Below are 16352 nucleotides of genomic sequence, written 5' to 3' on the forward strand. Positions count from 1 at the left end.
AAACTTCTTGAATGAAATGTGGGCACTTTCTAAAAGTAGACTCAAGTTCACATTTTCACTGTGATGATTTTAACATGAAGATGTTCAGAGTTATATTGTAAGCATAAAAAAATACTTTCAGATGCATAAACACAGATATCAGCAAAATAAATGAGTATAGACATAGCAATACACAAGCACATCCCGAAATGATATATGAATAATATTAACTGGTGCTACCTAAACCCTGGGGTTAAAAGGTTAAGCATTATAATAACATTTACAGTAGCATTTATGAGTCTATTAGATATTCCTCTGAAGGCCAAATTTATCTATATTCATGTAAGAGAAAAAATATTCAAGATCTTAAAATGCCTCATTTTAACGTATCTGATAATATACACCCAATTGTCGTCATTTGGGACAATTGGGTGAGTTTTTGCAGATTGACTGGAATAGGAGATAAGGAATGACCACAGACAGCGTTATGGGGAGGCGTTGGGAGAGCCAAGGTCCTGTTATCATTTGTAAGATTTTTTTTCCCCAGTTCAAGGCCAGCTCCGAGGCCTGGACTCTGTGCTTTCGTGTGCGTGCGTGTGTGTGTGTGTGTGTGTGTGTGTGTGTGTGTGTGTGTGTGTGTGTGTGTGTGTGTGTGTGTGTGTCTCTCTGCGCAGCTCCGCTCAGGCAAGAGCACAAAGCAACACTCAAAATGGACGGTTGCAAAGAACCGACTGTTTATGCTCCGTATTGTATTTCTCTTAGAACCATCATTGTTTTACAAAGTATCATATGATCTCATTTAATAAACAGCACCGTATTTGGAGCACTCGTGCTTGGAGTCACATTTTTAGAAAATTTCACCAGCCAAAATTTCTTTTATACTTTATACTTTATTTTATTTTCATGGAACCCATTAACCCCTAGTTAAGGTACACCTACAAACAGCATGGTTTGCATACATGCACACTTTTATAATATATTTCTGTTATTAACTGAAAGTGACTTTCCTGAGCCTAGTGCTCTTGCTTTTCTCTTATACCTGAATAAGAGATTTAATAGTTGTTTTTATCTCAAGTGCTTTTACCACTCAGAAAACATTTATACCAGTCTTACTTCCCGTAGGTCATATTCTATTGTTGTATGACGTACATTAATTCAGAAAATATAACTATTTTGTACTCGTGTCCTGCCCCGCCTCGTATCCTGTACGAGAAGTTATGGATAATAGATGAACGCAAGAATTTTGTGCTTTTTTCCCAGGGTAAAAGTAGGAAAAAAGAGAACAACTCAATGTGTTAGATTATAAAAATCTGTCACGGAAGTGCTGCGTCTTGTTGCGACATCAGTTCATGAAAATACACAACAGAAATGTTTCCTGTGTTTTCCCTCAATCTTTTCTGCTGCGCATTTTATAAGTGCTAATGACAGAACTGGGTTTCGCTCTTTAGTTACCTTACCTTACCAAAGTATAATGAATTACTGCACACATGGGCAAGGAATGGCTGCTTTTACACCCTTAAAAGTGCATTTTAAATTTCTGTTTTATAATGTGCAATGAAACGTATTTTCTACATTTTATTAAAGATTTGCAACAACAGCAACCACATGAAATACTTTAAAAGGCCAGTCAAGGTCACTAATGGTGAGGGGCCCTGCAGATTATTGCTGTGTCGGCAGAGGGAAGGCCAGGCGTGGTGAACCGTGATGCGTGACATACGTGAAACATATGTTCCAGTTGTTCCAGCTGCACGACTGCTGTTGTTGAGGGGGCGGGAGGAGGGGCTCTCTGCACTTCGGTTTTGTCCGTTTTATTCAATGGTTCAAGGAGGAGAGTTTGCGCTTTGCAATCTGAACAAACTGCTGGGAGGGTTTTCCGTTTATTTATTATAGCACAAGCTTTATCGGCTCTTTGCGTCAAGCAGAAAGAGAAAAATAAGATCTCGTTGACGTTGAGGGGATTAGCTTGCGTCGATGCTCGATTTACAGGGGCAGGGAAACCCCAAATGTGCGTGATGTCATGACCGCAGATGTCCCTTTGAAGTCTTTCTTTGGCTTAATACAAGAAAATAAAAAAGAAAAACACTAAAATGTGGGAAATAAAATGCAGGCCCTTCTCTTACTCTAAGGAGCGCAGGGACGTTTTGCCGATGCAGCAACGCCGTGGCTCCTCCTCTCTCTGCATGCTGTTCGCTTGTCCTCCTCGACGCGAGACCCACCTTGGGGGAGTCCTGAAGGCCCCGTGCCTGTCCGAGGCTGCAGGCCGCCTGCTGCTGCTGCTCCTGCCGCTGCTTCCGCTGCCCTTGTGCAAAGAGGTGTTTCTAGAATGTATAGAAACAGCTGAATAACCAATCATAGCAAGATTGCTTAAAAAACCTCATTCCTTGTAGATTTCTTTCAGCCAAAAACGACATTTTTTTCCCGACACAAGATATATAGCTATATTCACGATCATAGAAACAAAATGCACGTTGGAAATTTACACCCATATTTAATGTAAGTAGTATTTTGGCTTTCATAGTTTCTCAGAATTTTGTCACATTGTACACTGTATCAGAGGGTTAGATAGTTTTTTCCCCTCTTTTTTGTTTAACCATTTTTGCATCCTCCTCCGTGAACCGCCACCTTATCGTGGTGGAGGGGTTTGAGTGCCTGAATGAGTCCAGGAGCTATGTTGTCTGGGGCTACATGCCCCTGGTAGGGTCTCCCATGGCAGACAGGTCCTGGATGACAGACGAGACAAAGCGCGGTTCAAAAACCCCTTATGACAAAAAAATCAAGGCGTCCGTTTACCCCGCCCGGTATGGGGTCACCGGGGCCCCACCCTGGAGCCAGGCCTGGGGGGGGGGCTCGCATGCGAGCGCCTGGTGGCCAGGTCTATGCCCACGGGGCCTGGCCGGGCTCAGCCCGAAGCCACAACGTGGAGCCGCTCTTCGGTGGGCTCACCACCTGCCGGAGAAACCATAAGGGGCCGGTGCGTTGTGATTTGGGCGGTGGTCGGGGCCGAGTGCCCGGCCGACCCGAACCTCGGGCGCCAACTCTGGTTTTTGGGACTTGGAATGTCACCTCACTGGCGGGGAAGGAGCCTGAGCTGGTGCGGGAAGTTGAGAGATACCGTCTAGATATAGTCGGGCTCACTTCCACTCACAGCTTGGGTTCTGGAACCACTCTACTCGATCGAGGGTGGACTCTCCACTATTCTGGCGTTGCCCAAGGTGAGAGGCGGCGGGCTGGTGTGGGCTTATTAATAGCCCCCCAGTTCAGCCGCCATGTGTTGGAGTCTACCCCGGTGAATGAGAGGGTCGTCTCCCTACGCCTTCGGGTCAGGGAACGGTCTCTCACTGTCGTTTGTGCTTATGCGCCTAGCGGCAGTGTAGAGTACCCGGCCTTTTTAGAGTCCCTGGGGGGCGTGCTGGAAAGCGCTCCCACTGGGGACTCTGTCGTTCTACTGGGGGACTTTAACGCCCACGTGGGCAGCGACAGTGATACCTGGAGGGGCGTGATTGGGAGGAACGGCCTCCCTGATCTGAACCCGAGCGGTGAGTTGTTATTGGATTTCTGTGCTAGTCGCGGTTTATCCATAACGAACACCATGTTCATGCATAAGGGTGTCCACCAGTGCACTTGGCACCAGGACACCCTAGGTCGGAGGTCGATGATCGACTTTGTAGTCGTTTCTTCTGACCTTCGGCCATATGTCTTGGACACTCGGGTGAAGAGAGGGGCTGAGCTGTCAACTGATCACCACCTGGTGGTGAGTTGGATTCGATGGCGGGGGAAAAAGCTGGACAGACCTGGCAGGCCCAAACGCATAGTGAGGGTCTGTTGGGAACGTTTGGCGGAGGCCCCTGTCAGAGAGGTCTTCAACTCCCACCTCCGACAGAGCTTCAACCAGGTCCCGAGGGAGGTGGGGGACATTGAGTCTGAATGGACTATGTTCCGCTCCTCCATTGTCGGTGCGTCTGTTCGGAGCTGCGGCCATAAGGTCTCCGGTGCCTGTCGCGGCGGCAATCCCCGAACACGGTGGTGGACACCGGAAGTAAGGGATGCCGTCAAGCTGAAGAAGGAGTTCTATCGGGCCTGGCTGGCTCATGGGACTCCTGAAGCAGCTGACGGGTACCGACGGGCCAAACGGTGCGCGGCTCTGGCAGTCGCCGCGGCAAAAACTCGGGCTTGGGAGGAGTTCGGTGAGGCCATGGAGGAAGACTTTCGGTCGGCCTCAAAGAGATTCTGGCAAACCGTCCGGCGACTCAGAGGGGGGAAGCGGTGTTCCACGAACACTGTTTACAGTGGAAGTGGTGCGCTGCTGACCTCAGCTGAGGATGTTCTCGGGCGGTGGAAGGAGTACTTTGAGGATCTCCTCAATCCCTCCGACACGCCTTCCGTAGAGGAAGCTGAGGCTGGGGACTCGGAGGGGGACTCGTCCATTACCCTGGCTGAAGTTGCTGAGGTAGTCAAAAAACTCCTCGGTGGCAAGGCTCCGGGGGTGGATGAGATCCGCCCCGAGTTTCTCAAGTCTCTGGATGTTGTGGGGCTGTCTTGGCTGACACGCCTCTGCAGCATCGCGTGGAGTTCGGGAACGGTGCCTCTGGACTGGCAGACCGGGGTGGTGGTCCCTCTTTTTAAGAAGGGGGACCGGAGATTGTGTTCCAACTACAGGGGGATCACACTCCTTAGCCTCCCTGGGAAAGTCTATGCCAGGGTACTGGAAAGGAGAATCCGACCGATAGTCGAACCTCGGATTCAGGAGGAGCAATGCGGTTTTCGCCCTGGCCGTGGAACACTGGACCAGCTCTATACCCTCACTAGGGTGTTGGAGGGTTCGTGGGAGTTTGCCCAACCAGTCCATATGTGTTTTGTGGACCTGGAGAAGGCATTCGACCGTGTCCCTCGTGGCATCCTGTGGGGGGTGCTTCGGGATTATGGGGTTCGGGGCTCGTTGCTACGGGCTGTTCGTTCCCTGTATGACCGGAGCAGGAGCTTGGTTCGCATTGCCGGCAGTAAGTCAGACCTGTTCCCGGTGCATGTTGGACTCCGCCAGGGCTGCCCTTTGTCACCGATTCTGTTCATTATTTTCATGGACAGAATTTCTAGGCGCAGTCAGGGAACGGAGGGTGTCTGCTTTGGTGGCCGCGAGATCTCGTCTCTGCTTTTTGCGGACGATGTGGTCCTGTTGGCTTCATCAAGTCAAGACTTGCAGCGTGCACTGGGGAGGTTTGCAGCCGAGTGCGAAGCGGCGGGGATGAGAATCAGCACCTCCAAATCCGAGGCCATGGTTCTCAGTCGGAAAAAGGTGGATTGCTCCCTCCGGGTTAGGGGGGAGTTGCTCCCTCAAGTGGAGGAGTTTAAGTATCTTGGGGTCTTGTTCACGAGTGAGGGAAAAATGGAGCGGCAGGTCGACAGACGGATCGGTGCGGCGTCTGCAGTAATGCGGTCATTGTACCGGTCTGTTGTGGTGAAGAGGGAGCTGAGTCGTAAGGCGAAGCTCTCAATTTACCGGTCGATCTACGTTCCTACCCTCACCTATGGTCATGAACTCTGGATCATGACCGAAAGAATGAGATCGCGGATACAAGCGGCAGAAATGAGTTTCCTCCGCAGAGTGGCTGGGCGCACCCTTAGGGATAGGGTGAGGAGCTCAGTCACCCGGGAGGAGCTCGGAGTAGAGCCGCTGCTCCTCCGCATCGAGAGGAGCCAGTTGAGGTGGCTCGGGCATCTGTTCCGGATGCCTCCTGGACGCCTCCCTGGGGAGGTGCTCCGGGCTTGCCCCACTGGGAGGAGGCCTCGGGGCAGACCCAGGACACGTTGGAGAGACTATGTCTCCCGGCTGGCCTGGGAACGCCTTGGGGTTCCCCCAGAGGAACTGGAGGAGGTGTGCGGGGAGAGGGAGGTCTGGAGTACTCTGCTCGGACTGCTGCCCCCGCGACCCGGCCCCGGATAAAAGCGGAGGAAGATGGATGGATGGATGGATGGCATTTTTGCATCTGTCACTTTGACTTTTCGACCTCTTGCTATATTTCCTTCATACTGCTGCCCTTTTAGTTTTGCATTTTATTCATTCTTACGAGAAAACTTCAGTGCGTGTAGTTAACATTTATGCTTTACACTTTCTGTCCTGTTTTGTGAGCCACTGCAGTGATTCACGGCCCAAAAACAAAGTTATATTCCTAAGAACCTTTAAAGGCAAATTTGAAGTCACACAAGATAAATTTACAGTATTTTACTTGTTGACCTAATCATCTGGCAGGGCTATATTGTAATATATTCATTCATTAATTCATTCATTATCAATAACTGCTTGGATAGGGTCATCTATACAGTATATTATGTGATGTTCTGAATACACATTACTGTTTTTACTATATTTTGTTTTTTTTTTTTTTTAAGTATACTGTATGTTGCATAAATTAAAATGTCATTTACGTACGTATATAATAGTGTTGGTTTTTCTGATATTTTCAATTAGGGAATACATCGTACATTTCTGGAAGGGTACTTTTAGTGTGTATGCAATAGGTTGGAGTAACCCAGCTTTCAATTTCAGGTCCTGTTTGAACCGGTGGGCAAATCACCTGTGATTTGCGTTATGATCCGTCAGTCTTCTCACAACTGGTGTCTGACAGGTGTTTTCCTGGCTGTTTTCGGGAAAAATGGACCTGGTGAGCAAGACTGTGACCTCTTACAGATGGTAAAGGTCATATGTTACTTGATTATGCCAAAGTCTAACTTGTAGCACAGCCCTATTCCTAAACTTCTGTATTTTCACAAATGGTTACATGCTTAAAAGTTGGGGGATTTTTTTCTTATGAAAAAGAAAAATTGCAGTTAAAAGAAATATTTTATATTTTCATCAACAGTATCAGTTTTCTTATTTTTGTTGTAGTGGAAAGATTAGAGTCCAGACACAAATTATATGACAGATAATTAGTTTTTTTCCTTGGCTACTAAATTTTGAGTTATGATTTTAACTACAGATGTTACAATGTTGAACCTTTTTTAAAAATATTTCATAATACATTAGAAAAATAATTAGTACATCTCTCTAAATGTCATACATAATATTGAAAAGGTACACTGAACGTGCAGTGTTTTTATGACAGTGACTTTTGTTTTTCCAATGACATATCTATATCTGCACCAAAACCTGACTTACAGCTCTTTAAAATACTGCAGCATGACACAACATACAGCATAGTTGATTTGGTCAAAATCATCACATACCACTTGCATAACTCAGTCACTGAATAGTTTACTTGGTGAATCTACATACTCTACAGTCAATTTGCAAATAAAATAAGAAGAGAGCAAAGCTTCAGTAACACAAAAATGAATATCCTCTGACTCTGTCCCTGCTTGTACTAGCATATATGGACATGTTACATTAAAACGATAAAGTCTGGCTACAAGTGGTATGGCGTGACAGAAGTATGTATTAGTGCCCTTTGTCCTGGAACAAGGTGTAGAATACCACTGTGGTTTTGGATAAGTCTTGGCCCCAGAGTGTTTGCATGTCAGAGTTCAAGATTGATTTGTTTCTCAGAGAAATATTGGCTGTATCATTACTGAGATTAAACAATGGCAGTTGATGAGGTAAGCAGCGCAGGACTGTTGCACCTGTAACATTCTGACAAATCACCGCAAACCACAATGGCAGGACTGCCCTATGCCCGAACCTGCAGCTGGCAGCCCCTTGTGCTCCTCCGCCGCCGGAGAGTCGTCTGTTTGCACAGAAACGTCAGAGCTCAGCGTGACCGGGTGGGGGGGGGGGGGGGGTGCCAGTTGACGCAACCCAACAACCGCTGCCCAGATATGATCAGAATGCGGCGCGGTGCCCAGCCCGAGATTAAAAAAGTTGCAAGGCCAGAAGACGGTGTACGTTACGATGCCGTTGCATCAGCGTTACGCAGCGGAGGCGTGCCACTTGTGCTTATTTTGTGTCCATGGCAAAAACAGCACTATGAGTGGAACTGAGCAGAGGGACAGAAACGCTTGAGATCCCAGGCCTACAGGCCCTGGTGGCATTTGTGCGACCTGGTATGTAGCCAGACTCACCAAGACAGTGTGGGAATCCGAATGGGATTAATACACCGTAAAACAATCATAAAAGTCAGAGTACATGGTAAATCCGGAAAACTTTGATAAAACTTTTATTTCGAAGACTTGAATATCAAATCTGTTTTATAGTGTAACATTCTAAGTGTAGTTCTAAGAATTAGAATTTTGTTTAGGTGCATGGCTTTTATTTTAAAAAATATTTTGTATTGCAGAAGAAGGTATATGTCATAATTGTTTATTTGTTAAAGTGTTCATAACAGGAAATACAACCCACATATGTATCAAAACTTCTCGGTGTGCCTTACGCCCGCTTTCTATTCCTGATGGTAGGCAATGATCAGCAGGCCAAATGCTGTGTGAATTTTCACAGGGCCACATGTGGAAGGATATGGAATATGTTTAAACCACTCTGGACTGTCAGATATCCTTTACAACCCTGTCTGATATGTTCTGCAGTGTTTGCCTGTTGGAAACAGCCATAAATCATTTGAGTTCAACAGTATGATTAACTTGTTTTCAAGGGTACATATAAAGCGGGAGGCCAGCCGTTACCGTATACGAAAGCCAAAATATTATTTACGTTAAATATATGTATGCATTTCCATATGCATTCAAGCGCACAAATGTTAACGATAATGAATTTAACCTGAAGAATTTACAAAAGGACACAAAGGTAATGTGTATGATACCTTTTAGAATGGCAGGAGCTCCTACAGGTAAACACATGAAGGCCTTACTAGCCATTAATTATTCTGCTACCTCTCCAGCACATTTCAAATCAAATCTGTGCATTCGGTTTTGAATTGTCGTTAAACTATAAACTCTTATTTATAGTATTATTTAGCAGGCTATAACAGAGCAACAGAATTAATACTCAAACTCTCCTTCCCCCAAATAGATTTTGTTACTTTGGTTCTGTAACGCAGTGTTTCATCATCAACGATAGTCAAAAATATGAGTTGTTGCGCAAGCCTACATGAATATGTCCTTGTCCTGCACTTCCTTTGACAGTGAGCTCCATACAAACTAAGTGTGTATATACTTTATTGGGATGGGACAATATGCACATGGACTATGAACATCGCTGTACCTGTTATTCCCTCATATTTGAAGTAGCTCTTTGCTTAACTGTAAGAAAGGATTGCTTAAACACCTCTCATGACTCCCAAAGAAACAAAACTCCATGAACGAAATGCAAAGCAAGGACGGCTGGTACCCTACTGGTGAGAGCTGCTGCCTTTGGACCCAAAGGGCACACGTTCGATTCCCATCTCCAGCTATAGTACCCTTGAGTAAGGTACTTACCCTAAATTGCTCCAGTTAAAACTACTTAGATATAAATAATGGGTAAAATAACTGTGAAAACCTTAATGTTGTAAGTCGCTTTGGAGAAAAGCCTCAGCTTCACGAATAAGGACTTCCTCAACAAATACATTATCACCACTGTGTTTAAACATCAATAGTAATGTCCATCGCATCGTTCAACGGCCTCTTGTTATGCAAATATTTAATACGCAGCTTTACATTTTGGTATTCAAACTTGTCCGTCTCATTACTTTGACTGTAATGCGCCGCACATGATTGATGTTGAAACAGTTACAGAAGTTAAGGAGGAATCAACGGCACATTCCCCCCCCCCACTGTGCTACATGTCATGTGTGCATCTCTTTCCCCGTTTGTACTTTTCAACAACACCCACCATATGAAGAGAAAGATGAAAAATTCCTCCACAGAACTGAACTGCATCATCTCGATCTTGGAGATATTTTAAATACGAATCGAATGTCGTGTTGTTATCGATATCATGTTTTACACAGTTGAGAATAATTCCTCGTTTCCCCTATTGCAGAAACACGTGTTAACTTAAGTTAATGTGTCTGAAAAGAGTAGTAAAGAAGTCAGCAGAGGTGCGTTTTGGTGAAACCGCGAATAATATGTGACGACTGGATTAAACAATAAGCGGTATAAACTATAATAAAGACGCACCCAAACGCGCACTTGAATACCGCAGTGTTGCTAAAGTTCACGTCAAATGTTGCGATGCTGATAAACGATGACGTTAAATAATGGAGTTTAGAGTTGTTAAACGTTAATGTTCAGTGACTCAGTGTGTAGCGAGCGGATTAATGTTAAATGTAGTAATCTTATTACGTGTTGTAGCGCTCGATGTTCACGTTAATATTCCAGCATTGCTACATCATCAATCATGTTGTAGTGTCTAATTTAATGTTGAAAGTTAACGTTGCATGATGATATTGTAGCGTTATATGTTACACAGTTAAACGTTACTGCGGGTTGTGTCGGTGAGGAGCCTCTTTCCTGAGGCTTTCCTTGGACTTTCGGGAGTTGGGAATAAAGTTTGCCCGTCGATCACGGCTCGGTTCTGGGCTTCTGGGCTTCTGCGCTGCGCTGCGCTGCGGCCGGGATCCCGTTCGGTTTGCGGGCGTCTGAGTCCTGCGCAGCTCCGCACTCGGACCCTCCCGCGTTTCCAGCGGTTTGGACACCGTGTGGGGCCCCAAAAAGACGTCAATGGGACGTCAAAAAAGCGGTACAGGAAATCCTGGGAATAAAAAAAGGAACAGAAAGAAACACAGAAACCGAGCTGCTGTCGAATAGTTTTCAAATGCCGAGTGCAAAGGGCTTTATTTTCATTTCCATGCGCACATTTTGTCAACTTGCAATTATTATAGCGTCCGCAGTAGGTATAATAATAATTATATACTATGTGAATTCAGTATAAACTGTGTAAAAGCTGTACCCGCAATACATTTTAATTTGTATTGCTGTGTGGTGAGTTGCATTTTTAAGTCTTAATTAGTAATATCGTATATCGCGATTTAAACAATTTAAGTGTAGCAATTTTTAATTGTGCTTGTAATTTAGGTTCTTAGAAGAGCTGTATTGATAGATATATTTTAAACAATGCATTGCACAAGAGATGCTACAAAAGAATAACAGGTAAAATATCATTAGAAACACAAGTAAACGATTAACCTTCGAATGATGCAATTAGAGAAAATTGGGGCCGTGGAATTCCTGGCCTACAGGGTACCTGCGTAACAGGGATTATTCTCTTTTTCCAACCTGACCGAACGCTTTTGAGCGCTGCGCTTCAAATGACAACGATTTTAAGTGGTTCCTACCTGTACTTATTATTTTATACGCTGCAGATAAAACTGTTAAGAAACGGCAGAATACTTTTATATGTAATCACGGAACACGAATAACCAAGTGTGGTTTATTATGCATTCGAATCAAAAAATATTCGTGCATATTCTGTTTCTGAGGAAAATCTTCAGAGGAGTATTTCAGTACTGGTAATGTGCAATCTATATATATATGGATCTATATTGATCGATTTCCGTTATAATGAGACAGTGATGGGACTGGGTGGTCTTGACACAAGTGGTCTTCCTCTCTAACACGACAGTACCCTGTTGCCCACTGATTGAAAACAGGTGATCGGTGTATTTACCCATGATTAGGAAAGCATGTGCACTTGAGTAATACATTCATTGTGCCAATTCCCAGGATTTCAGTTACAAAGTAGGTTTGAAAATTAATCCATTTTATGTGAAAATGATAAAAGAAAACGTGTATAATAAAAAAATAAAAATGTGCAAAATGAACGCACTGTCTGTGTGTGTGTGTTATAAAAGGGGACATGTTCTCAATAAGTGTAGACAGTTTGCAGGTCTCGCAAAGTGCCGTTCGGTTTTATTGTTTTTATAACTAAGGGCCTGAGGTTATTACAAAAACGCAGCCCCGTGCCGCGCTGAGAGTTGACCGCTCGGACCGCACGACGCCCCATCGCTACCGTTTCCCGCTGCTTTGCTCGCACCGATGCTTGCGGACGCTGTACCTTTAAGAAATCACCTATTCGACCCTCCAGCACACGCACATACCGGCGCGCGCTGACGTAGGGTGCGCATCGAGCCGCGTGCCGCTTCATATCGCCTCGTGTCTGGTTTCATTTTCAGTGTGACGGACGTGTGAGGGGAGCCGCGAGTTAAACGGGTGGATTGCGCGTGCGAGCGCGCGCTGACACACACCCAGCGAGTAACCGGGCGAAACGTCTTTTCCCTCTCCGTGAAAACGCACGAAAAGATTTGCTTGGCAACAACAGAGTGTGGCGCGCGGCGGTGTGTCCGTCCGCGACGTGGACAAACGAACCCTCTGCAGTCGCCGGAGCTGCATATTTAATCGCGGATGAGGAGAGAAAAAAAAAAGAGCACGCAATTTAGCCGAGTGAAAGTGCCAGTTATATCACTTATATCACTGTTCGCACTTACAGCACACACACACACACACAAAAAACATAATTAAATGGCCTCTTTCTTCTTTCTCGCGATACAAACTCTTTGGATTGTTCTAATTTCGCGATGAGCTCCTCCTCTTACCCTTCTCACTACGGCTTTCCGTGAGTCTCCCACGTCCTGCCTCGATGCAATAAAACCGGAGGATGTCCAACCCTGAGAATTTACTCCCATCACGCTCCCCCCCTTCCCTTCGCTTCCCTTCCCCCCCCAGCCAGCCCCCTTGACTACTGGGAAAGCGCTCGGCCCCGGAGACCGCGCTCACGTTCGCGGCAGTTCGTCTGCGGGAGGCGGACGGGCTACATGTAGCTCTGCCACATCTCGGGCGACACGCAGGAAGCGCGAGCGGGGGAAACGGGCAGCGACGGCGGCACTTTCCACACCGGACCGTCCCCATCGCCCCCTTGCGCCGCGAAACCAGCCAGCGTCACACCACCTCCCTCCGCCGTCCTCGCTTCGCAAACTCGCGGGGCTGTCAGCGCGAAGGAGCGGACGGAGGAGTCGAGGCGGCGGCTGACGGAGCGCCGCGGTCTCCGCCGCGTCAGCCGGAGGAGCAGCGCGGACTCGGGGCGGACGGAGGCTCGTGCGCGGAGCGTGCGTCGCTCGTGTACACTCGGTGTGTCCGGAGCTCGCCGCGGGTAGCGGCGGGACGGCCTGCGGCGGGATCCGCAGCACGGGCACGCTTTCCGCTCGCGCGGCGCTCAGACATGGAAGATGGTCCGCCTTCAACAAGCTGCTTCAGAAGGTTCACCGACTGCTTCCTCGGCCCGAGTACGTACTACTTTCCTTTAGCCGCTCGCTGCTGCACGATTTCGCCAACTTAGACGTGCTTTGACTGAGGCTCCGGATCAACACACAGTTGTTGCAGTTTTTCCCTCTTCTCTACTTTGACGTGCGGACGTCTGTACGTGCCTGTTGACAAACTTTTTGTTTTATTGACGTGTTTGGTTCATTCAAATCACGTACACGTGACTGCCGTAGTCCGCGGCTCGTTTAGAGCTTTTGTTGCGGGGGGGTGTGTGCACGGTTTCAGCGCGGGCAAGGTAATATGAAGCATTTAAATCTCGCTCATGATTGTGCGTTTTTATGAATTAAGCCGCGGAATAGCATCTTTTATGAATCCCTGCTGCAGCCGTGGCTTGTGACGAGTGCGTTTGAGCGTCAAAGGGTGGGGATGATGATTCTGGGGGGGGGGTCTCCTTTGTTACCCCCACTCGCTGCTGTCTAGGTGAGAGTGTTTAACTTCTGAAGCAAAAGGGGGGGGGGGTCGGTGTCACGACCGGCAGGTCCACGGAATGAGCTGAGCTGGAGAGGACAGGACAGAGCAGCGCACTCTTTATGTTAATGAAGGGAGCGTCGTGCGTGAGAGCGCCGAGCGCGAGAACGCCGAGCGCGCGCGCGGGCTGCCCGCGTGCGTGTCCGCCGTCCGAACGCAGGCGCTTGTTGGGCTCGAGACGCCGCAATGCGCTTGGCCGCCCGTGTGGTGGCCTTGGTGTCCTCGCGGGGGGGCGGCTGCTCGCCTCCGAGAGAGATATTGATTTAATTCGCGATAATGTGCGCTTTGGAGAAGTGAGGGTGCGCTGGGGACGGGGGACGGGGGGGGGCGTACAGGTGGTGCTCGGTCTCCATCAGCGAACCTACTGACTGCGAGCGACTGTCCCTCCTCTCGCTCGGAGTGGACTGGACATTGATTGATTGATTGACGTGATTCGCGTTCGGCACACTTCGCAGCGCGAGGCGTCGCGCGGACGCGGCCCACTTCCATCATCATCATGTACTGCATATTAATTTCAGGCAAGGCTCTGGTCTGGGCTTCTCTACCGAGATCCTGCAGATATTTATGTGTCTAAGGGGGAACTTCGTTATTGTTTTATCGCGTGTTTCCGCACAATCATCGCGTACAGAGCAGGCAGTTGGTATCACTGCCTAATTTGGGCACCAACTTTTTAAAGAGGGGAAAAAGCAGTGATATGTGGCAGCGACGTCATAGATGACTGCTGAACATGTCAGCTGTCAGAGCAGTGAGCCCCAGTCTGTGTGTGTATTGTGCAATAGCAATGGCTTTTACATTCATTTATTCATCAGAAACTTTTGACATCTAATGAACTCTGTGTAGTGTTATGAGCCCACACACCTTATTCACCACAGTGATTTACACTGCTAGATACACTACTTACAATGGGTCACTCATCCATACATCAGTGGAACACACACACACTCTCTCTCTTTGCCACTCACGCAGTATGGGTGAGCCTGAACAGCATGTCTTTGGAGTGTGGGAGGAAACCAGAGCACCTGGGAAAAACCCACACAGACACGGTGAGAATGTGCAAACTCCACACAGACTAAGTGGGGAGCGAACCCACGTCCTCTCACCCCACCCAGGCGCTGTGAGAGAGCAATGCTACTTGTTGCGTCACCCTGCCAGCTTCAGTCTATATGTTGGTTCCAGGGACAAGTGAAGTGAGGAGATGCTCTCTGTCAGTCGTCACATCAGTCCCCCCCAGTCAGGCAGGATGGAAACATGTGGAGAAAAGTGTGCACGCATTTGTGATGTGTTGGAAACGTGGGCTTTGTGGCCGAACATGTTTGGAACATCCCTGGATGGATTCTTAATTTCCGTGTGAGAGAGAGAGAGAAACTGTTTGACTGGTGTGTAGAGCAGTGACTCACTGTACATAGTGTGTGTAGCATTCTAAGTCACCCTGGGTGAAAAGTTGTGGGCAAAACAGTGCGACGTGTTGTTCGTTGCAAGTTACTTTGGACACAAGGGTCTGTTACATGAATAAACGTACACATTCCCGATTTGACAGCTTTCAGTGCGGACCAGTTCTGGGTTTTTATTTAGTATAATGTTCTTATGCCTTTAATTTTTGTTTCGTATTTCTGTTTCTGGGGTACTCTTATAAACAATCTCTTTACAAGAACATCAGTTTCATAAGTATCAATTAAAAACAGTGTCGCACAGTTCGTGTGAAGTTTGACAGGAGGAATGGAGTTCTTGGGCCTCCCTGCTCTTTTGTCCTGTGGAAATCAGAACAAAGTACATCAGAACGAGTGTGTTCAGGTGCAGGCTGAGCCTCAGTTCTGTAATTATAATTACTTGTTAAACACTGGCTTACAAATTGTTATTTTCCAGAATGCCCAGGAGGGGTGGGCTACCACTGGCCCGCGGACCCCCAGAGGTTTTTTTTTTTTTTTTTTTTTTCTTTCCTCCCCCTCAACTTTCACTTGGGAGTTTTTGTTCCTTTCCCCGGTGGCCAGTAGGTATACTTATAGCTCTATAATAAGTTCTTCAGTATGGTAGCCATTAGTTGACCGTCTTTTGTTTGTATCTGTTTTTCTTGCCTTATGTTTGTGTTAAAGCACTCTGTGTCACAGCATGAGAAGAGTGCTCTATAAAAAAAATTATTATTGACAGGGTGTGAGTGATAAAGGGAAATGTGGCTGATTGAGGTGGGGATCCCCCCCCCCCCCAAAAAAAAAAAAAAAAAAAAAACTGCTAATGAAAACGGTTGTGTCCACACTTTTATGCAGTATCAGAGAGACAATGCTCTTATCAAGAAATCAAGTAGTCTATGAGAATCAGTTTACCGAAATCCAATTGAATTATCTTAATGGACTTTGCCTGCAGCAGCATATCGTGGCATTCACCCACCGGACTTCCTGTATCGAGAGATCTCTGGCCGTGTTGTCCGTGCACAATCGATGAGGAAAATGCAAAGTAAACATTTGGCTTTATGACATCCTTCATCTGCAAAAGAATTAGCTTCTGCGTTGAGGCCTTGGATGGTTTCTTCTCGTTCTCCTTTTATGTCATTTCTGATTTTAATATTTCCATCTGAAGTTTGTTCTTTTAAAAGCAAAAAATTGGCCAGAATTTCGTTGCAGCTGTAATGTTATTTTGCACCTTGATCTTTCTTCACCATATTAAAATGGATTTAGTTAATTTTGTATCCAAGTGTGGTATTTGTTATCTTTCAGAGATTAATACATACAGCACAC

At 46.7% G+C, this 16352-nt stretch overlaps 2 protein-coding genes across 5 annotated transcripts in view; one reads left to right on the forward strand and one right to left on the reverse strand.

Annotated features, from left to right (window-relative positions):
• pde10a (phosphodiesterase 10A) overlaps window positions 1–16352 on the forward strand; it is an 87907-nt gene that overhangs the window by 19494 nt on the left and 52061 nt on the right. Inside the window, exon 1 of one of the 4 annotated variants that reach the window (XM_029254100.1) lies at window positions 12883–13118. The exons of 2 other annotated variants lie outside the window; for them this stretch is intronic. In XM_029254100.1, the coding sequence (XP_029109933.1) occupies window positions 13055–13118 (64 nt within the window). In that variant the 5' untranslated portion in view covers window positions 12883–13054. Of the gene's footprint in view, window positions 1–12882; window positions 13119–16352 lie in introns of those variants that run through there. One more of the 4 variants, XM_029254099.1, reaches the window with a different exon arrangement.
• Window positions 646–12555, reverse strand: LOC108925819 (uncharacterized). The gene is made up of 4 exons (XM_018738079.2): window positions 12432–12555; window positions 10321–10591; window positions 2196–2297; window positions 646–2031 (listed from the first exon to the last, which is right to left on the reverse strand). The coding sequence occupies exons 1-4, from the start codon at window positions 12519–12521 to the stop codon at window positions 1616–1618; spliced, it is 879 nt and encodes a 292-aa protein (XP_018593595.1). The 5' UTR covers window positions 12522–12555; the 3' UTR covers window positions 646–1615.

The sequence above is a fragment of the Scleropages formosus genome, chromosome 8, assembly GCF_900964775.1.
Source record: "Scleropages formosus chromosome 8, fSclFor1.1, whole genome shotgun sequence".
Classification (NCBI taxonomy): domain Eukaryota; kingdom Metazoa; phylum Chordata; class Actinopteri; order Osteoglossiformes; family Osteoglossidae; genus Scleropages; species Scleropages formosus.

Coding starts and splice junctions, on each gene's coding strand:
- LOC108925819 (XM_018738079.2), bottom strand. CDS start 12,521: ATGGGAGTAAATTCTCAGGGTTGGACATCCTCCGGTTTTATTGCATCG. Junction 10,592..12,431: donor GGAAAGCCGTAGTGAGAAGG/GTAAGAGGAGGA, acceptor TTTTATTCCCAG/GATTTCCTGTACCGCTTTTT. Junction 2,032..2,195: donor GCCTTCAGGACTCCCCCAAG/GTGGGTCTCGCG, acceptor TCTTGTATTAAG/CCAAAGAAAGACTTCAAAGG.